At 39.1% G+C, this 21,977-nt stretch overlaps 1 protein-coding gene across 3 annotated transcripts in view; it reads left to right on the forward strand.

The window, feature by feature from the left end:
• LOC139977547 (uncharacterized) overlaps positions 1–21,977 on the forward strand; it is a 41,371-nt gene that overhangs the window by 17,750 nt on the left and 1,644 nt on the right. The window contains exons 5-17 of one of the 3 annotated variants that reach the window (XM_071986929.1): positions 2,443–2,730; positions 4,295–4,342; positions 4,995–5,045; positions 8,106–8,213; positions 16,787–16,811; positions 17,635–17,678; positions 19,179–19,358; positions 19,645–19,752; positions 20,036–20,238; positions 20,873–20,992; positions 21,127–21,235; positions 21,507–21,603; positions 21,700–21,799. In XM_071986929.1, the coding sequence (XP_071843030.1) occupies positions 2,443–2,730; positions 4,295–4,342; positions 4,995–5,045; positions 8,106–8,213; positions 16,787–16,811; positions 17,635–17,678; positions 19,179–19,358; positions 19,645–19,752; positions 20,036–20,238; positions 20,873–20,992; positions 21,127–21,235; positions 21,507–21,603; positions 21,700–21,799 (1,481 nt within the window). The remainder of the gene's footprint in view (positions 1–2,442; positions 2,731–4,294; positions 4,343–4,994; positions 5,046–8,105; positions 8,214–16,786; positions 16,812–17,634; positions 17,679–19,178; positions 19,359–19,644; positions 19,753–20,035; positions 20,239–20,872; positions 20,993–21,126; positions 21,236–21,506; positions 21,604–21,699; positions 21,800–21,977) is intronic. The other 2 variants (XM_071986931.1, XM_071986930.1) reach the window with 2 other exon arrangements.

Here is a 21,977-nt window from a genome sequence, read left to right on the forward strand (position 1 = left end):
TACCCTTATCGAATGAAATGAATTTAAGGACATCATAGCATATTTCATCTTATTATAACGTTTCATTAGTGGTGTACATTGACATCACATTGTAAAACAGGAATACACAACATAGAGCCAATTCCTAATTAGACTTTATAATAGGCCTATTGAAACGTTAGTGATATGTAACTTAATGATATGTCAAATAACAGCTACAACTGTACTGGATAGTTATTTTCCAAGTTCATAAAGATACATAACGATTAGACGTAGTATCCTGTCCAGCCGAGACTGCGAGCCATGGAGTGGAAATTTCATCTCAAACCTTTTGACATGGTGGGAAATTCTGAAGCTTTGATTCATCTAGTATATGACCTTTCACCTGACCATGTGCTTGCTTTTGGGAAACTTTGGCCTAATACTTCTAACTCCAACTATTTTATGAAATTTTACGTTAAGTAGCGAGATGTTTTTATCTAAAGTAATTTTATTTATAGGCACCTTGATGGTTATTGACTATAATTGTTATTAATACGATAGTGCGCTTAATAATCTAAGTTTTGTATCAATATAATATAAGTGTATTAGCTATTTGTAATTTGAAAAACCGTTTGTATCTTCACCTCTGTACAATTCATGACTCACTGGGCCAGACATACACCCATACAGTTTGAAGTCCTTTCTCTCGCAAGTAAGCGAATTTTGACGTTTGACTTTTATAGACCCCGTGGCCGTTTTAGCAGTGTACATTCAAGTATTATATGTTCAAGCACTTTGTACAATTGTAGATAGATGGCATTGAGAAGAGTTATTTTAATTTCTAGTTCTAGTTATGAAGACCTTTCATCTTATAAAGAAAATTCTTTACAACTAGTGGTGCATGGTCTATCTTTGCTTTATACTAACCCTGATATGCTTACATAGCATTAGGTACTGTATATTGTCAGTCCTTAGTTAGAACCGGCCAAAATCAGGTACGTGGAAAACTGGCCAATGCGAAATTGAAGTAGGATGTGAAAACCAAAACGAACTACATAAAAAGTGCACACACATTTTTGAAAGGCTGGTATCGTCCTTCCCAATAAAATGTGGTAGACGTCAGGCTGACGAAGCTATCTTTTCCTATAGCTCGGTGATAAGCTTTTATCTCTGCTCTGTGAAACAATAACAACACCAGTGACTTTTGTTTTAAACGAGTCTACTCAAGTTACTAATGATTGAAAAGATGTGGCATTCAGACTAAAACCATTGTTCTGCGTCTGTTGCAAGTTTGCAACTGTTAAGTAACCCCTTAATTGGAACATTAATAATAATCAGCAATCTTTAATTATGTTTCCAAACCAGCACGGATGAAGGGTGAATTTTAAGAACGGCCAAGTTCAGGTTACAATAATGCTTCGTGACCTTGGTTGGAGAATTTCACATGGGGCCCTGGTCACCAACTCGAAACGTTACTACCTAACGCATTGAACACAGATTATTTCCGAGAAACTGCTGCAATGACCATGTACACGGCATTGTTCATGTATGTGTTTGGAAACCGGTCTTTGTTTTTTAAGCTATATGAGTGGTTTCATGCTCATTCGGACATAATTAGTGGTGATCGTTCATGGTCAGTAGGGCATAGTGTTGTATTATACGGAGTTGATCCCCCGAATTGTCATGTGGGAGTTTTTCGCATGACATTGTTTGTATCGCTTTTTAATTAAGAAACATGAAGGGGGTAAACAGATACAATAAAGTGTTTTGTGGAAGAGACGATCCATGTCAGCTTGTTCCTGCAGCGTTGAAAAGTGACATACGGATCCAAGTCGAGGCCGATGTTCACTGCTTGTCGTGACATGTTTTCACGGGCCGTTGGCGCCGCGTTTGGGGGCACTGGTTGGCCGACCGTTTGTACCTTTGCATAGGTTTTCGAGTTAAGTTCAGTGTAGGGAGTTGGTGGGGGCAGATTACTCTGTGGGTAGGATTTGTCTTTTAGTGCCTTTTAGGCATTCATGTTTTGGATTCCACGGGGCGTATCACGTGAAAAGCAGCTGTTCGTGTGATTTATATTGAACTCTCACCGTTGACTTTATAAAATCATAAGTCATGGAGGGCTGACAAAATTCATATAAAAAGCAGTTTTGGTTCTCTCAAATACACACAGCGTATCACGTACATACATAATTTGGGACATAGCGAAGTGGTTGTTAATGAACGATGATATGTGCAAGTTATTGTTTTGGTCAATAGATAACTTTATTCTCAACACCAAAGTAGACTTAATAACCTTCTTGTAAACTTGCAGACGCTTTTCCAAATTAGATTTATTTTTATTCCTTGAACCTTAAAATACATATTGATTTCATCTGATGAAATGTTTTCAACATGAAGATTTGCCATTAAAGGATGTTGCTTCCAGTTTCTTAGAATCTGGTTTAACTTGAAAGTGAGAATTTAATTCGTTTTATTTGACAGCACCACCAACATGTGCCCTGGACATTTCATTTGACCAGGACTGCAAAGAAGCTACCTTAAGCTGTTCTTGTTTTGCTATCCCAACTGATGGAGAATCCCCCTCAGACTCTGGAATGGTGTTTAGCTATTTCAATGGAACTGGTCATCTTATACAGGGTAATACAACTACCACAGTACAAACCAATGACGTAGAAGCTGGTGTAGACCTGACATATAGCTGCAGAGGGTGCAATGGACTTTACTATGGAGATAGCTCATATGTCACAGACAGTAAAGTTTGCACAATAAGTAAGTATGAGATATTATGTAGTGTTGTGAATACCATCCCTATTTCATAATTAGGCTGATATGTTACACAAAGAGCGAATTGATAAAGAGGTACGTGTAAAATATTTCGCTGGTGTTGTAATGCTGAGTGACTTTTTATCTGATTATAATTGGGGTAGGGCATGATCTCGCTTGATTCAAGGTAGTAGTTTATTGTAATCTTATCTTAGTTGTTGCATGTTGATGCCCATGACAATTAAGCTAGGACTTACCTTTTATTATTCTCCGTTGTTTACATCACATAAGCCAGTTTTAGTCAGTAAGAGCGGTATTGTTCCAACATATTTTTTTTACTTTTGTCAAAGAGGAGTTAAATTAAAATCATCTGTTTCAAAACAAAATAATATACCTCCTGTCGGTCATATCACCTCCAAGCATTATTTTAGGGCTACGTAAACTGCGTCGACAGACCAGAGGATATTGTGCTACATATGTCCGGCGTTTTATGTCATTTCAGACCGATAGCAAACGCTTGACTTGATTTCTGAGTGAAATATAATATTAGAACAAATATGGGTACAAACTAGTCTCAAGTACGAGTACGGAAAATGTTCTCGGGTAAGAGTATGAGTAATAGCACTACAGGTACAGTGTACAGACCTGTCTTTTGAAACATTGAATCTAACATACAAATGGTGCTCTTCGCTTGAGCATTTAGATAAAAGTACTTCTATATTCTTATATTTGTTTTTTTTTCTTTTACGTACTTATTTTAATGATATTATTATATTGGTTTATATGTTATCGATGTGGTGTCGGCCTTCGGCCAGACTTGTAAGGAAACATTTCATTTCTGCATAAAACCTTGACTAAATGATAGTGATTTTTTCCTAATTTAAACAGCATACACATACAGGTTAGTCCTAACTTGAAATGAATCAGCCCCAAATATTTCATTAGATTGAGGTGAAAACAAATCCACTAGGTTGTATAACGTCTAATTGCATAAGACGATCGCTCTAGGCACCAAACTAGGAATCTGTTCAGTCTCTTCATTCCTGGATATTTTACCACAAACCATGCCTTTGGTTTCGTAGATATTTTCAAACTGAATTTCCTCAGGAATTATTAAAATGAAACTTTGTCATGCAAATGTGGTCTCGGATTATAAACTAATGATGGATCTGTTTCATCTTACAGCGCGGGCGTGGCAATACGGCTGGTATTTTAACTGGTTATACTATTCAACAAAGCAGTATTTGACTTGAAGATTAACATGAAAATTAATAAATAAATCACAAACTTACACATATTTCATATCCTGTTGTAAAGGAAAGTTCTGATTAAGTTGCTCATTTTTACTTTTTATTCTTTTGTTGGACTTCTATTACTGAATCACGGTAATACAATTTTTACTACTGACGAATAAAATCGAAGACAATTTACATTTGATAACTGCATGTAAATAACAGCTGCCCTTGCATACAGTTTTTTTTTTCATTGAAGGGATCAACTAATTAACCTATATTTAAGTCTGTTCTATAAATATTTTAGAAGAAGGAAGTTAATACTTTCAAATTTACAGGTAACACTGTCCTACCTACTTCTACTGTAACAACTTACCCTTTTCAGGGTATGTGAACTTCTTTTCATATTTTAGTCAACTCTTCACAATAATGTTCATAAAAGCACTGTGATTGCTTGTTATAACTATGAACGCCGTTCAAAAGTTGTGTTTTGTATTACTTTTTCCTGTAAACCCAAATGTTGTTGGTAAGCTAAAATATGTTTGATTTATTTGCTGAAGAATATAATTTCCAAAAATTACAATTTCAAAAGTAATCCATTCGTTCTGCGTGATTCTGTTCACTTTTTATTTACGGAAACGAGTCACTGTACATTTGAGCATTATAAATTGCCTGCTTTAGTTTAAATTTACGTTTTATTTGTTTTATTATTTCTAATTTCATTCTCTTTGATGCAGGAAGGGGTCGATAACTTTAAGCAAATTCTCCTTTACTGTATGTATTTGTATAAACAAATAAGCGATAATATTTTAATTACACTAATTATTCAATTATTTTCCCGCTATGTAGCCCTGTCTTCCTAATTGCTTTCATAACGTGTTAAACTATGTTAGTGACATGTCATAAGGAAATATGCTTTTCAAAGTTCTACTTCATAATGTGTTTTCTATAAAATTAATATGATTTAGTTAAAGCGACCACCCGTGGATCACTACTTTCATATAACTTTCCATGTATTTTCCATTCCAAAATTTGAAGCTAGCACGGTTACAACTCAACACCGATCTACCAATGATCCTCGGAATAAAAGTAAGTTTTTCATATCCAGTTAGCCTCATTGCTAGAAAAAGGACTGGGAAATCATTTTTACCTAATTTCATCAGATTGGTATTAATATGATTTGCTTAATCTTGACAGAAATTCTGTTTCTCTGATGGCGGTTTGAATACCAGTTAGATATATTAATGATATTATGTAGGGTGTGGTTTTAAAAATTTCAATCTCTTGTTACCAGGGATGTTGTCACATTAGAGTAGATAGGACAGTGTATTTTACTATTGGTGATGATAGGCTTGGTCATCTTTTGCATGAGTGAACAAGCTGTTGTGTATTAAAACTTTTAATCCAGGGAACCCGTCAGATCTAGTATAATCATGCTGACTAGGTAGTAGGAATGTGTCAGCATTATAGTGGTAGGTGTATGAATAGGGGTAGATTGAGAATGCTGTAGAATTGCTCACAGTTCCCAGGTGATCCTATTATCTGCGCCAATAGATGCGACATATTTTCTATACGATGGACTAGCTAATGCATGTATAAGCTAGTGCTGAACAAACACATCACTCTTAGCTAAAACACCATGCTGTGAGAGTCATATGATTTCTATATGTATATCTCTTGGTAAGTCGCCCGATTTAATTTTCCGTTTCAACACATGGCATGGGATTTATTTCACTTATGATAACCTATATAAGCCGGGAGGCCATAATGTTGTGAATTTGGAATTCATCATTGGCAAGAATTGTGTTGGGAAAAGTCGCCTGGTTACCAAAATCTTGATAGAGTCTGAGGAGGGCAGCTGTTTGATGGCAGTATTGGATGCTGACATGTATCGCTACAGCTGTACTACGGGGCTTGCCAAGGGACGTCAAATGTGATATCATTGTAAGTAAAACTTTGACATAAAGCATGTATTTACAGTAAACATTATTTGGTTAAATATTGAGATTTGCTGTAAGGGAGAAACAATGTAAAAAGGTTTGTAATTGTTCTATGAAATTCATTTCCATGTATGCATTATTTATGGCATTTAGGTAATGAAAATATAGCATGCATGAAAAGAGATAAATTGTGTTAAATTAGTGAATTTACCGCAAGTAAAGATATTATTTTAATGTGCCGCGCCTAGTTTTGGAGTTGTACGACATGTGGCAATAACATTACTCTACAAGCGTATAAAAGTAAAGTTATTTTGACGTTAGAAATGAGTTTAATGTAATGTAAAATTAATTAGGTCAACTTTTGGAATGACTAAAATGATGTATAATTTTTAGTAAATTATCCCATCTACTGGCGGCTTGAAGTTATTATTTTTGAAATATGAAAATCATCTCAAAATTGGTTGTAATGAAAGCATATATATATATATATATATATATATATATATATATATATATATATATATATATTGCATTGTGAATTGGAATTCAAAATATTATAAAAGTTTTGGGTTCTTGCTTATTAAATACAGTGCCACTTTTATATCCGTTTGGGATTCAACGAGAATAACAAGTGACTTTCATCTTACTGGGATAATCAATCCACACTGACTGGTGTAACATCTTATACTACTGAAGAGCGGTAGAACTTTATGATTGTAACATCTATAGTTACGAGAAACTGTCTCTTACTGAGGAGCATTGGACACTGGAACGTCGTTCAATTTTGAACTTTAAATATTGTGTTCACAAGTAAACTTGTTCTCAACTACTGGTAATATCATATTGTAAAATCAACACTATCGAGGTATGAGTAATTACTTAGTTTTTCTGGGGCAAACAAACTACTTGGGTATTGAGTAAATCATACGTTTTGGAAAACAACCAAATTTTGTCTGAGCACCTAAAATTTGTTAAACTCTTGTAAATGGTTTCAACTTTGTGAAGTATCTCAACTCCATGCTTGTAGCAGGAGAATATTAGAATCCATAGTATTATTGACTTAGAATTATATTCATTTATTTATTTAAGAAAGAAGAGACTTTGATGAATTTAATTTGTATTATTAAGATATACTTGGATGTCTTTGTGAATTACTTGTACTGTGTCTTTATATTGGTCGGATAGCCTCCATTCGACCGCGCTAAATTGTACCCCGCTCTTGTAGGTGACAGATGTGTAAGGATAATGTTTCATTAAAACTTAAACACTAGCGACTCATACAAATATCCTCTTACCAATCTGGACTTGATAGCAGGTAAATTTGGGAGTTGCATAGTAAGGATAGGTTCCTAATAATATATACTTAGTAAAGAACAAAAGCGATGACATAACCGGCAACAACGTCGCTTCAAAGAGTTGATATTATTCTAGCTTGTACACTCCCGAAGCGACGAGTACGTACTGTATTCTATCAACAGAAGGCAGTTATTTTTCACCCAGTAGATATAGAACACCACTCAAACGGAGATCAATTATAATAAGGGATGACGTATATGCAGACGCATACGAAAGGCTGTTTCATTTTCTTTTTTTTCTTTTTTTTTCTTTTGCAAAATTAACAATACTGAAAATTAAATGTGCAAACGTGACTCTATCCAAAATAACAGCCCAAATCTCATCAGTCCGAATGACATCGCGTATTATACTTAATTGATGATTTACTGAAAATATTAAGAGTAAAGAAGTATTTTAGTGCATTTCAAGAACGAATCTGCTCACTTCAAACAAATAATACCCTCACAACCTCACATTTAACAAATACCTATTTGTAGTTTACCCTGAAAATTCAATTATATCAAGACAAAGGCGAATAATCGAAAGTTGTAAACATTTGATTTACTAAATGAAATAAATATTTATTTGGCTCTTTCAGGAAATTGTCCACCGTCTCTGTCATATATATATACATGATGATCCTTGAACAAAAAAACTGTTAAGTAAATTAGTAAAACCACTGGCCACGTTACAAACGGTACTTCACTTCTTGAAACTCCGCCTATGCAGTAGAAGGCAGACTTCAATACTTCGCATTAGTTAGGTACGTCCCAATAATGTAATGTGTAAATGCATTTATTTTATGTTTGAACTTTCCTCAGTCGGAACTTTAATGTTGTTCCGAGATACAATCACAAACGTATTCTTTCCACAGTTTCAGATTGCAACTATACAGGGCTGATTGCTGCCTGCATAGTGGAGGCTATCATCATTGTGATGTTGGTCCTTGTAATTATTTATTTGATTGCACGTGACAGACTAGGTACGTGTTTTTATTTCTTCTTACATGCATGTTTCTAGTTTTGACTAAATAATTTCTAGGTAGAGTCACAAATTAACGACAATGTCAAAATAAAATAAAACAATAATTCCTAACAACTCTCTTTTAAATATTAATTCAGTAGTGTTTGATTCTAGATAATATCTCTACATATCAAACAAAGAATGGAGGGTAGTGAAAAAGATAAATATTTAAACAAGAAAAAAGAAGCATATTACCAAAAAAATACGATATAATACATACAAATAAGACAATATTTTATTTGAATATTAGCGTTTCAAGAACTCCTTTCCAAGGTTTTTTAATAGAAAATGACAAGCTGTTTTTAGATTAACATGTATCATATTGTAACGATTTTGGGGGTGGGGGTTGAGATTGGGTAGCGTTAGGCCGGCAGGTTAGGATCCTTGGCCGATGGTGTTGTATTTTGATTGGCCACAAAGTCGGCGAAATAGCGTGGAGTCAAACACAAGTAGAAATTATCCAAACAATCCAGGTAAGTATAAAACGGTTTATTTCCGCAACTGACTATTAAAATAAACGTAAATGGACTTCTTCGTCCTAAACAAGGATAAATAAATCAGCTCTCAAATGCTCTAAGAAGTAACAGAAAAATACGGCGAGAAGTAAAAGAAAAACGATGAAATACAGCTTCAGAGGCCTGCTCTAAATGGTATTGGCTTCAGGGCGTAAACCTGCCAAGATACCAAAAAAACGCTATAGACCTTGCCGTTGAAGAACTCGATTAAGGTGTGTCCTATTTCCTTCGAAAACATCCTTATATACGGGATCTAATTTACATAAACTTGCAATGGGTCTCTTTGACTAAGAATGGTTGATAAAAGAGTGCAGCTTTCCTAAGGTCTGATAATCCCCCCGAAAACGAAATACATTTTAAACCCTTAATAGAACATTAGCTAAAAACATCTGCACCCATCCCACATGAATGAATTTTACGATCGTACGACATACTGTTACGTAATGAATATTACCATAACGTTTGTGATGGCGGATAATCCGCATAGCGGCAAACAATGGTCTATGCAGCGCGCGGCTAATCCTACTATTACTACAGTAACAAAGGGAATACCTAAGCCAAGGGATTAACCCGGAGAGCCGCTCCGCAGGGCTCCGCCACTGCTCCCCATACGCTCCGCACGACCTTGGCCAGAGGTCGGCCCGAGCGTTACACTCTCCTCCACTTGGCTTACACCATGTGACCCCACATGATAAATACTCTTAATAGTGCCGTAACAAACAGCAAGGACCTAGACCATTGTTAGTCGCTATTTACAAACTTTTTAAATGGGTTACCTCGTGAGCACGAGAATGTAGATGTGAATTCGATGAATGCATTTTAAAAACAGAAAGGAATCACGTTACTAAGATACTGAAATACTCTCTTCACACCTACTAAGCATGTTCCTAACAAAACAGATAAAAACAATAAAGGCTTCGAAGTTTCTCACCGCTAAAATATCCAAAGGAAAACTTTACATAAATTGAATCCAACAAAAAAAAATGCGGTTCCTTGGCTGAGTCCGTACACAAATTTACAATAAATGGTCCAATTTAAAAACTCTTTGAGATCGTCTTTTGCACTTAAATTAAAATTACAAACACAAAACATTTTCTTTCAGTTTGAAACGCAAATACTCGGCTTCACAATTTTAAAACATAATAGTTGGTAACCTTCCACCATAAACTCTTCCGTCGGATTTTCTAGGGGAAACACAGGAAAAGGGACCAGCTTCCGTGTGGTGCTGGCCCCGGACTGCCGACCACATCCGATTGGTGTGATCTTACCTTGGCACATTCCGAAAATGCGAATACAAAATCAAAGGCTTTACTGCAACTAAGTTCTAACGAAACCGGGGGCGCAAGTTGTAACGGCGTCCGGGTGGTTTCTCCTTCGGGCCGGGGTCAGAAGGGGGCGTCTTACTTGGTGTTTTCGGAGTGGGTACTTCCAAGGTGTTCCTTGGTGTGACAGGTTCCTCCTCTCTGGTGTCTTCTTCGGGGACTTGCCCCTTCCACCATCCCTTATCGTGGGTGCCTAGGTAGGGTTTAAGCCGATCGGAGTGAACAACCTTTGGCTTGCACCTAGGGTTTTTCCGGATGCGATATGTCACATCTGTTAATCGTTTCGTGACGACGTAAGGGCCATCCCATGTGGGGCGTAGTTTCGGGCTCAGCCCGATCTTCCTCGTCGGGTTATAAAGCCACACCGAATCACCGGTTTGGTACCGTGTCGTTCCTTTACTGCCCCTGTCGTAGTGGTGCTTTTGTCGGGTCATCTGTTTCCCTAAATTCGTGCGTACTACCTCGAAACTTGTTTCCAATCTGTAGCGTAGGCGTTCCGCATAACCAATATGCGGGGCTTGGTTCTCCCTGTAGCTTCCACTGAAGTCCTCCTGCAGGGGTAGGCCCACCACAATGTCCAGCGGCATCTCCACTTCTCTTCCCAGCATCAACATATTTGGAGTAAACTTGGTGGAGTCATGTTCAGTGGATCGGTAGGCCATGGTAATAAATGGCAGACTAACGTCCCAGTCTCTCTGATTTCCTGACACATAGTTGGTCAGCATACATTCCATAGTCCGGTTAAACCGCTCCACCATGCCGTCAGACTGGGGATGGAAAGGGGACGTACGGGTTTTCTCAATGCCAAGTTCTTTACACATACAGTAGAATAACCGGGATTCAAATTCTCTGCCCTGGTCCGTGAAAACTTCTCTGGGTGTGCCAAACCTGCATACGAACTGCTCCACGAACGTATTGGCAACTGTTTCTGCTGTATGGTTGGGCATGGCGTAAGCTTCGGTCCATTTCGTGAAGTAGTCGCTTACTACAAGTATGAAACGATTGCCACGACAAGTCTCAGGGAAGGGTCCAGCCACGTCCATTGCGACTCTTTCCATTGGTATCCCAATTCGATACTCCTGCATGGGGGCTCGGTTCTTTTTCGTGGGACTTTTCCTGGATCCACACTCATGACATTGGACACAGTGTTCGTAGATGTCCCTCCGCATATTTCTCCAGTAGACCGGTGCACGTTTCGCTCTACTCCACGTCTTGTTGAAACCTAGATGCCCGGCAGTCCTGACGTCATGCAGCTGACCCATCACTTCTTTTCGCATGGCCTTGGGTACTAAGAGCTTATAGTTTACAGTCTCCCCGGTTGCGTCTTCCCACCTCAAGTACAGCACATTTTCTTGGATGCGTAATTGCTCCATACGTGACCAGAGAAACTTCACAGCGGCATCCTCGCTGGAAATCTCTTCCCAGGAAGGTCGGGTTCTACCACTTTCTAGAATTTCTATGAACATTTTAAGTTCTCTGTCTTTGAGCTGCTCCTTTCTGAGGTGCTCTTTCGACCAAGTAGGAATTGTCATGGAGTCTGTGGCACTATTTGGTACATGGTCAACGTCAGATATTCTGGGTAGCTTCTCAGTGTCACCATCGTTCTCTGGGTGGGGCGTTACTGCCTCCACATCTGCTTTCACGCTCAGTTCGTTTTTTCCAGGATCTGTGGAGCTGCTGAGTCCACACTGTGCACATGGTTTCCTCGATAGTGCGTCTGCATTGAGGTGCTTGGTTCCCGGCCTGTGTTCGATCTTGAATTCATAAGGGGCCAAACTCTCTATCCAGCGAGCAACCTGCCCCTCGGGTTCCTTGAATGAAAACAACCACCGCAAGCTCCCATGATCGGTACGTAGTAGAAACGGCTTGCCCAGCAAGTAATGTCTGAAATACCGTACAAAGTAAACAACGGCCAGCAACTCTTTTCTCGTTGTACAATAGTTGCGTTCCCTTTTCGTGAGAAGTCGACTTCCATAGGAAATAACAAGTTCCTGACCAGACTGTTTCTGTGAGAGCACTGCACCTATTCCAAACTGGCTGGCATCTGTGTCGAGTACAAAAGGGTCCTTATCGTAGGGGTATGCCAAAATCGGAGATGAGGTTAGTTTGTTCTTCAGAGTAGCAAATGCTTCTGCACAGTCATCGCTCCACTTGAACTGCTTTCCTTTCTCAGTCAGTGCATGCAGTGGACGGGCTATGCTGGCGAACCCTTCAATGAACCTCCGATAGTAGGTTGCAAGGCCTAGAAAGCTCCTCAGGTCTGTCAAGGTTGAGGGTGTGACCCATTCCGCTACATCCTTTACTTTCCGGGGGTTGGGACTTATACCTTCACCTGATACTACGTGGCCCAAGAACTCAACTTTGCTTTGGAATAGGCAGCACTTCTTGGTTTTCAGTGTCAGATTGGCCTCTCGCAAACGTTGGAGGACAGAGCTTAAGCGTTCTATGTGTTCCTCAAATGTGCGCCCATGCACTATGATGTCATCGATGTATAAGACGGCAACGTCCCACTGAAGGCCAGCAAGTACCCTTTCCATCAAACGTTGGAAAGTGGCCGGGGCGTTGCAGAGACCGAACGGCATAACTGTGAATTCATACAGTCCTTTTCGAGTAACAAAGGCAGTCTTAGCTCGATCCTCCTCTTTAACTTCAACTTGCCAGTATCCAGAGGCTAAGTCCAAAGTGGAAAACCACCTCGACCCGCCTAGGGAATCCAAGCTATCTTCGATCCTTGGAAGAGGATACGCGTCTTTGATGGTGGCATCGTTGAGCTTTCTGTAGTCGATACAGAAGCGGGTGGAGCCGTCTTTCTTTGTAACAAGCACAATTGGAGATGCCCAGGGACTCTTGGAAGGTAAAACAACGCCACTTTGTAACATTTTCTCCACCTCCTTGTCCGCAACTGCTTGTTTGTGAATTGGGATTCTTCTTGGGCACTGTTTGATCGGAGGGTTGTCTCCGGTGTTGATCCTGTGCTTCACGATATTTGTTCTCCCAAGCTGACTATTGCCTGAGCTGAAAAGTTCAGAAAACTTCATGAGGAAGCATTCTGCCTGATTCCGTTGGGTATCAGACAGATCGCATCCGGCTCCATCCAACAGTTTCTGAATGTGATCTGGAAGAGAGCTCTGACCTTGGTCTGCAGTGGTGCTCTCAGTTTCAGCTGCGTCATCCGTGTGGATAACACCGACAGATTTAGGCGTCCGTGTCTCCGGTGCAGTGTCATCGTCGAGGATTTGAATGGAAAATTCTACAGTAGCTGGTTGGGAGTCCTTGTACAATGTGACTTCATTTTCCGTCGGATTGAAGACTCGGAGAGGCATGACTTCCTGTGATGCATCCACGAGGGCATGTGCCACTACCACGTCATGCCTGTCATGAAAGCTCTGTAATGGTGACACGTAACCATTCCTCATGCCATCCTTCTTTACAGAATGGTGACAACGACCAGTTTTCACAAGTTGGGCTGCTACAATGGATTCACTTCCTGGGGGAACGATTGTAGTCTCCTTTACACTGAGACGGAATACAGCGTTTTGGATCGCCTGCGAGTGTAGTTCTACATTCACTCCATCAAAGCAAATTTTCCCCCTTTTCCAGTCAAGTTGACAGTCATGTTTGATCATGAAATCCAGACCCAGGATACCCTCATATTCAATGTCCATTACGTGGATCTCATGCTGGAATCTCTTGTTTGCAGCTTCGACGTCCAAGACTATTGTCCCCTTGTCCCTGATCTTACTACTGCCATCTGCCATCAAAACAAACTTGTCTTTGCTTTTAAGCTTAGCCTGCACACTGGGTGGGAGATCCTGAAAAATCCGTTCTGATATTACAGTGATTGTGGCACCTGTATCTACCAACAGCTGGACAGGTCTTTCGTGTATTTTGACAGTAACGAACGCTCCGGATGCATCGATTTTGTGAATTTGTGTCGGACTTACTCCTTTTGTAGGCCATCGTCGTCTGTCATGAGTCGGGCTAGGGCCTACTGACCCGACTCCCGTCCGTTTCCCTGGTTCGGAGGAGCCGTCTTCAGAGGGTGAGGACATTCGTACTTGAAATGGCCAAGTTCACCGCAGTTATAACATTCCCTCGAGGCATTCCTTCTGTTCCTTCGTCCACCTGCTCCACCTTCCCCTCTTTTCACCGACTGTTGCCAGTCCTTAAGCTCAGTTAAAGTGCTCTTCATCTCCTTGAGCATCTGTACGATCTGGGCCATACCGAGTGATTCTGACTTATCCTCTGGAGCATCTCCCACGACCTGCCTCACGTTACCCCGTTGCTTCAAGTGGTTTGTCTGTTGTGCCCGCTGGAATGACTCTGTTTCCGCTGCAATTGCCACTGCTTCCGCTAGTGATGTTGGTTTTGACATGAACACAGCTCTTTGAAGTTCCATGTCGTTGAGGGCATTTCTGAAATGTTCGAGTGCAATATCGTCTCTAGCTTTACTGTTAAGTGTAGGGTATGCATAACTTACAAGCTTCCTGATAGCTTGTGCCAGCTGTTGGACAGATTCTCCTCTCTCCCTTGTCCTCATAGTCAGCTGAGCTCGGAATAAAGGACCTTTATGTGCATGCCCAAACCTTGTCTCTAGGGCGGTGCTGAGGGTTTCGAAATCCATCTTGGTACTGGAGAGGTCTGCCAGCGTCTCCAGAGCATCTCCCTTCAAACTTGCCTTCAAGTACTTTGCCTTTTCACATAGGTTCCACCCATTAATGTCCGAAACACTCTCGAAGTGTGATATGTAACTGTCCCAGGGCTGCAAGCCGTCGAATTTCTCGGGGAGCATATTTGGTCGGGTTTTGGAAGAACGCTCCAGTTCTCTGGGACGCTGGGAGTGTAAATGCTCATCCCTCGTAAGCTCGGCTGGGTGCTCTCGATCCCTTGGTGCATATCTCCCAGGATCTTGCAAGTAAACATCTTCAGGAGGGGTATCGTGTTGAAGTGCTCGGGAGTCGGCTGTTCCTCCGCTCCCTAATCGTTGAGCTCCTGAACCGATTCCTGTCCTCCTCCTGTCTGCAGCTGTGTCATAGGCCCCGGAGGAATCCGGTTGGTTCCGAACCCGGTACGGGGGAATACGACTACGATGGAAGTCTACATCCTCCGCAAAGGTGCAAGGTTCCGACTGGTACCTATTACCTTGGCCCCCTTTGCCTGTCAAAGGTGCAAAGTCCGTGTGAACCTGTCTTTGCCTTTCAATTCCACTCCTTTTCTGATGAGTCCCGGTTGAGTCCGGCTGGTCTCGGTACCGGTGCTGGAAAACAGAGTCCGAATGGTCTCGTTTTTCCGCACGGACAGTGGGCTCCGAATGGTGCCTTCTACCCTGACTCGGCAAGAACCCTTCATCTATCACATGGGGTTTGGTGCCTGGTAGTTTCATGTACTTATTACTGGAGGGAGAAGAAATGTCTTCATCTGCATCCTCAACTTCATCGCCTGAATGACTGTCTTTCACGAGCGGAATCATCCTCTCACATTCTTCCTTAAGGAACTCTATTTCCTCTAAAATAACCTTTCTACGGTCAGAAAAATGTTCGTCAGAAGGTTTTGTACTTGCCATTTTTTTACGAGCTGGTCCAGCTATTCCGTCTTGATGATCCCACCGCTGCCACCAGTGTAACGATTTTGGGGGTGGGGGTTGAGATTGGGTAGCGTTAGGCCGGCAGGTTAGGATCCTTGGCCGATGGTGTTGTATTTTGATTGGCCACAAAGTCGGCGAAATAGCGTGGAGTCAAACACAAGTAGAAATTATCCAAACAATCCAGGTAAGTATAAAACGGTTTATTTCCGCAACTGACTATTAAAATAAACGTAAATGGACTTCTTCGTCCTAAACAAGGATAAATAAATCAGCTCTCAAATGCTCTAAGAAGTAACAGAAAAATACGGCGAGAAGTAAAAGAAAAACGATGAAATACAGCTTCAGAGGCCTGCTCTAAATGGTATTGGCTTCAGGGCGTAAACCTGCCAAGATACCAAAAAAACGCTATAGACCTTGCCGTTGAAGAACTCGATTAAGGTGTGTCCTATTTCCTTCGAAAACATCCTTATATACGGGATCTAATTTACATAAACTTGCAATGGGTCTCTTTGACTAAGAATGGTTGATAAAAGAGTGCAGCTTTCCTAAGGTCTGATAATCCCCCCGAAAACGAAATACATTTTAAACCCTTAATAGAACATTAGCTAAAAACATCTGCACCCATCCCACATGAATGAATTTTACGATCGTACGACATACTGTTACGTAATGAATATTACCATAACGTTTGTGATGGCGGATAATCCGCATAGCGGCAAACAATGGTCTATGCAGCGCGCGGCTAATCCTACTATTACTACAGTAACAAAGGGAATACCTAAGCCAAGGGATTAACCCGGAGAGCCGCTCCGCAGGGCTCCGCCACTGCTCCCCATACGCTCCGCACGACCTTGGCCAGAGGTCGGCCCGAGCGTTACAATATTATCAGCATATGTTTCCATAGTTAGTTCCAAAACTAAATATGACGACTACTCTTTTAACCTTATTCACGAAATTCATGAAACATTCGTACTTTTGATAATTTCAGATGTTCAGAATTTTGTCAATCTTAACACCTGATACCTATGATGAAGTATTGCATTTTATCTACTGACAGTTTCACTTCCTTTTCTCTTTTTTTTTAAAATCTTTATTGTTTTGTTTCATAAAGGAAATGGAAAACAAGAAGAACCCAGGTAAGAATACTCAGTTAAATGATACACCCATCCAACTATCAAAAAACACAGCAATACAACAATAAACAAAGGGTATCTTATAGGGGAGCGGGGTAGGTAGTTAGCATGGTTCCCCACATCCGATCATATGAAGGGGAAATTGGCTCAGTCTGGGCGTTTTGCATTCTTCCTGGGAATAAGAGGACCACTTCTAACTGTATATCAACCTCCAACCCCCCCCCCCCCCCACCCCAACTTTTTTTTTACAACATCACACTTCAAATATTTATTATTGACACATTGCGTTTAGAGCTACTTCTATCATCCATACTCAAAAAGTCTAAATATGCAACAGGATACACCATGTCATGTCTAGTTCTTTAAATTTATTTCCTTAGGAAGTCTCAGCCCCTCTTTATTAAAAACGACTTCAAAGACCACAGGACAGCATCCCTCCATTATTAAAAACTTTGTTCACACATTACCCTCCCATAAAGTTCACTATCTCATGTGGGGGAAGTATGGAGTTTATTGCTTTCTATTAACCTAAATTTATCCCTCAAAAAACACCATTTGACGTTTAAAACCTCTTTTCTAGAGCGTAGACCCCATTTAACCCTTCATAAAGTCACTTAACCAAGTGCAACCCCCCAATTATTTAAAATCGTTCAGCAGTTCACAAAAGTTCAGCGAAGACCTTAATTAGTGAATGAGTAATGAGCACACTATCAACTGAAAATGATGTCAACACAACCGTGAAACGATTAACATAATTTGGAAATAAATAAACTGTGATATATTGATCTTCACAAAACGACATTAATAAGGTCTACTTCCTTTTCAGATCCAAGAATCAAGTAGACGAAAAGAAAGGGACTGAAAATAGAGGTAGACTTTTCTTTAATTTAAAATGTTGAAATTCGAGGGAAAAAAAACAAATGTCAATGACGTATGTAATTTATATGACACTGATGATATTAACATTTGTTACCACGGAATGCATTTTTGCTGAGGGACCAAATGAATGGTCCTGTAATGTCTTGACGTACATCCCTAGTTTAAACATTTAATGGGGGAAGAAGAACAGGCCTCGTATTTCTACTATTAAATTTGGGAAAATATCTGTCACATCTGCTGTCCCATCCCTGTTCTTACGAACTCGAGAATTACATGCACGTTGTAATGAATTTGCTACAATGTGGTTGTACTTACAAACTCAACCAATAAAGGGGAAATAAAGTAGCCTATTTTGTATCGCAAATATATTGATTATGTTTCCTAATTTATCTAATCAAACTAGAATGAATGATGTCATCATGGCAATCCACTGCTGATGAGGTCACTATGTCAATGTGAAAGTAAATGTATCAAAGACAATTCTTTATACATGTCCAAAAGATACGGAATGCCATATGTATCACAATAATGTCTAAAGCAATGTAAGCATGTACACAATACTATAAAATTGTTCACATTAATATATAGCCTACATCTCGAAACTAATATAAGTATGTCGAAAAATAATAGAAACATGTTCATATGAGAGTGTGAAAACTTATATGAACATGCCGAATGTAACTGCTAACTTCAACTTCGTGATGAACATGTTGGCGTTTGAAGTTACGCCGTATGTTCCACATATCAACAATTTTGTTGTGCTGAAAACGAATACGGCATATCAAGCTCACAAAGACGGTGTACAGTCCATTTGTTACCCTCTTAATGTATGTGTTCATATTTAATATATTTTTGGACATACCTATATATTTTGGACATGATTTTATTGTTTTGGAAATTTTTGATACATATTGCTGTCTGTATGAGGGTTGAAGAATTTTGATACCAATAGTTGAAACTATAAGTATTGAAAGTATTTACCTCATAAAGAAACAGAGTATTGTATTTTTAGTGTATTCAATAGCTGAACTATCAGCTTCTTGAAGATAATTGATGAGCACTAAATCAAACCTGTCAATTATCTAGCAATACAAGCTGGTATGAAGACTAGTATTGGAGTAAGTGAGAAACACTCTCGATAGCCTTTCATTTCTAAGGTTTCTCTAGTTTGATGAGAAAGTCCATGTCAACATATATACATCTGCAAGGTATGCAGATGACAAAATACAAAATATTACAATTTGTTGTTAACGGAAACACAATTTGCTACACTGGTTCTCACTAAGTTGGAGTGTTTGAGTAGGTTATGAAGGCAAATATCACTTCGAGTGAGCGGTATGTATGTTACCGAACATCCCAAATGTGATAATACTCCGACGCTATTGGTAGCTCCAGGCTTGATGTACTTTTCTTATAGAAAAGTGTGCCATCCTTGGTTTCTATATTAAGTTAGTTACGATATCACACGAAGTCACGTTCCTGTCTTTATAGCTTACATGGATCTCCAAGAACTTGAAGTTAATACGAATGAGAAGAACAAGAATCTTGAAGTCCCAGAGAAGAATGTGAAATTAGTTTCACTTTTACCTGGAAAAGGAATGATGCAATATCACAAGGCTATAGTTATGAAAGCAGCGGGAAATCTAGAAGCTGTGGTCAGAACCTTGTCAGGTATTTACTTTGAATATTACCTTAGCAGACTAAAAGAAAGTAACTTCTTCAGTACATATTGTTTTACGAAGACATATATTAAAAATAACGCGTGTGAAAGCAGCATAATATTGTTAGGAGAATGACTTGTTTTAACCCCGTCGACTATTTCATCGAATGTTATGTGATTAAAAGAGAACAACAAAAAACATTTACAAAACTCAACTCGTCTCAATCAAAGTGTACAGTGGATGGGACAGTGATAACCTCGATGCGTTTAACAATCTACTGACTGATTGCTTTTCAGGTGATTCAACTTTGCGGATGAATGAATTACAAACTTCAGAGGTTCAACACATATTAAAACTGCCCGGTGATAACAGTATTATGAAGCTTCTCGGATGGTGTGATACTGGTACGAATACTCGCACTTTTCTAAATGTGGTATTAACCATTCAACCTTAACAATGCAGGCCTTTGTCTTTGCATGTTTGTTGTGCTATAAAGAAATACTAAAATATATACAAATAATGATACTGACCATGATAATTTTAAGTTAAGAGATAACAAATGAATTGGGAACAAGAAAAACATATGATTAAAACTTGAATTCAATAAGGTCATTTGTTTGTTCTTGTAAATAAACGACTAATCACTGATTTGCATTCGAATAACTTTATTTGGTTACTACTTTTCAGTACCAAATTATCTGATTTGTGAATATTTAAGCGGAGGAACTCTCTCAGATCACCTAACTGAAGAGTTCAGTCCCCAGAAAGCACATCAGTATGGCAATACTAAACAGAAGCGTTTTCAAGTTGCCGAGAAGGGAAACGCCGATCATTTACCAAAATATGCACTTCAGGTGGCGAGAGGATTAAAGTTTTTGACAACACATAGAGTAAGTTTATCCCAATCCAGTGTATTTTCTCCTTATAGTGGGAGGATATGTAAATCAACACATGTGGGAAATGTTAAATATGGGTACGAAAAAGGCAACAATGATGTCAAATAGCCTTGGTCAAATGAACATCAGAAGAAGACTGAAGATGGCTTTACTTGCATATGCGGCAATTGATATGCACTTCGATTAGGCCTACATGCAATGGTTTATCTTTACCTATATGTTAGCTTGAGTGGTCAGAGCAAATCAGTGTGGCTAATTTTATTAAAAGGGGTTGAGAACATGGACTGCCGTTAATGTTTTTAATTGTTCAGTCTAAATATTTATGATATGATCTCAGTTGGGACTTTAGGCACTATGACCAAAATATATATTAATTGGTACATAAACAAGAACTAAGAGGAGAATAATAATGATATGATAATTAATACTTCCAAGTAATGTATTGTCCAAAGGTGGAGGAGTACTTTCTACTGTAAATAGTGACACTTCAGCAAACAAAAACAAAAATTGGGCCTAGGTATCAAAAGTTAAGCCTTATCAAGGAGGTGGTATAGGGTTGATTCTAAAAGATTTCGATATAGTACTTAATTCTCTTACTAACTAATAATTGCTTAATCTTCATTAACAGTTCATCAGCCCCGGTCTTCGAAGTAAGAAAGTCTTGTTGACAGCGTCAGGGAAGTGCAAGTTATACGACTTTGTTTCGGTGGACAACGCTAAAGAATGGACTGAATTATCCTGGAATGAAGTCAGTATATATATATATATATATATATATATATATATATATATATATATATATATATATATATATATATGGGTGTGTGTATGTGTATCTCTATATAAGTTTTATTTAAAATACCATACATTTCTTTCGCTCAGGACGTTCCCTTTCAGTGGATGCCTCCAGAGTTTCTCTTCCTTGAAACGATTTCTGCCGCAGGAGATGTCTGGTCCTTTGGTGTTCTTCTCTGGGAAATTTTCAGTTACGGTATTGGCATTTAAATAATATAACTGGATATTGTAGATCATATGCGATTGATTCCTTCACTTTCTACGTAGCTTGAGTTCTTATTATTGCATGATAAGACAATTGTGTTTTTGTATGGCATTGTAATTTAATATCAATAAAAAGGCGCAAATAATTTATTCTTCCTATGCTTTGTAAAAATATATCAAACAAATAAAATTCCTTTTCGGAAATAGATGAGAAGACGCTTTCTTTATTTTCATGGGGTATCCATTTTTTTACCGCTGTGTAGGATCGGAACCGTACCAAGGACAAAACAGAGCTGATGTCGAGAAGAGCCTTCGCGCAAAACAGCAGCTCCTTCTTCCTGATAACTGTCCAGGAGCCATGTAAGCAAGCTTTTTTTCCCCTGTATACTAGTCTTTCTCTTATCACCTTTTCCATGTTTTTCATATATAAATTGGCTCCCTTTGTTCTCATCTCAGCTGGCAGGTGATGATAACTTGTTGGGAAACGGCTGCAGAAAAAAGACCTAAAATTGATGACGTTACATTAAAGCTGGCTGCAATGTGCAATGAGGATAAGGTAAGAACAACAAAGGAATAACAAGATTATTAATTTAAAATAGACTTTGTTTCATTCAAGGATTGCTTGTGAAGCGTTTGAGTTGTAACCCACATTTCACATTTCGGAATTTAAACAAAGAATTGTTATCAGCTCTGTTAACAATTGCAGCTCTGTTAACAATTGCAGAGTTACATAT

The sequence above is a fragment of the Apostichopus japonicus genome, chromosome 12 (genome assembly GCF_037975245.1).
Source record: "Apostichopus japonicus isolate 1M-3 chromosome 12, ASM3797524v1, whole genome shotgun sequence".
In the NCBI taxonomy this organism is placed as follows: Eukaryota; Metazoa; Echinodermata; class Holothuroidea; order Aspidochirotida; family Stichopodidae; genus Apostichopus; species Apostichopus japonicus.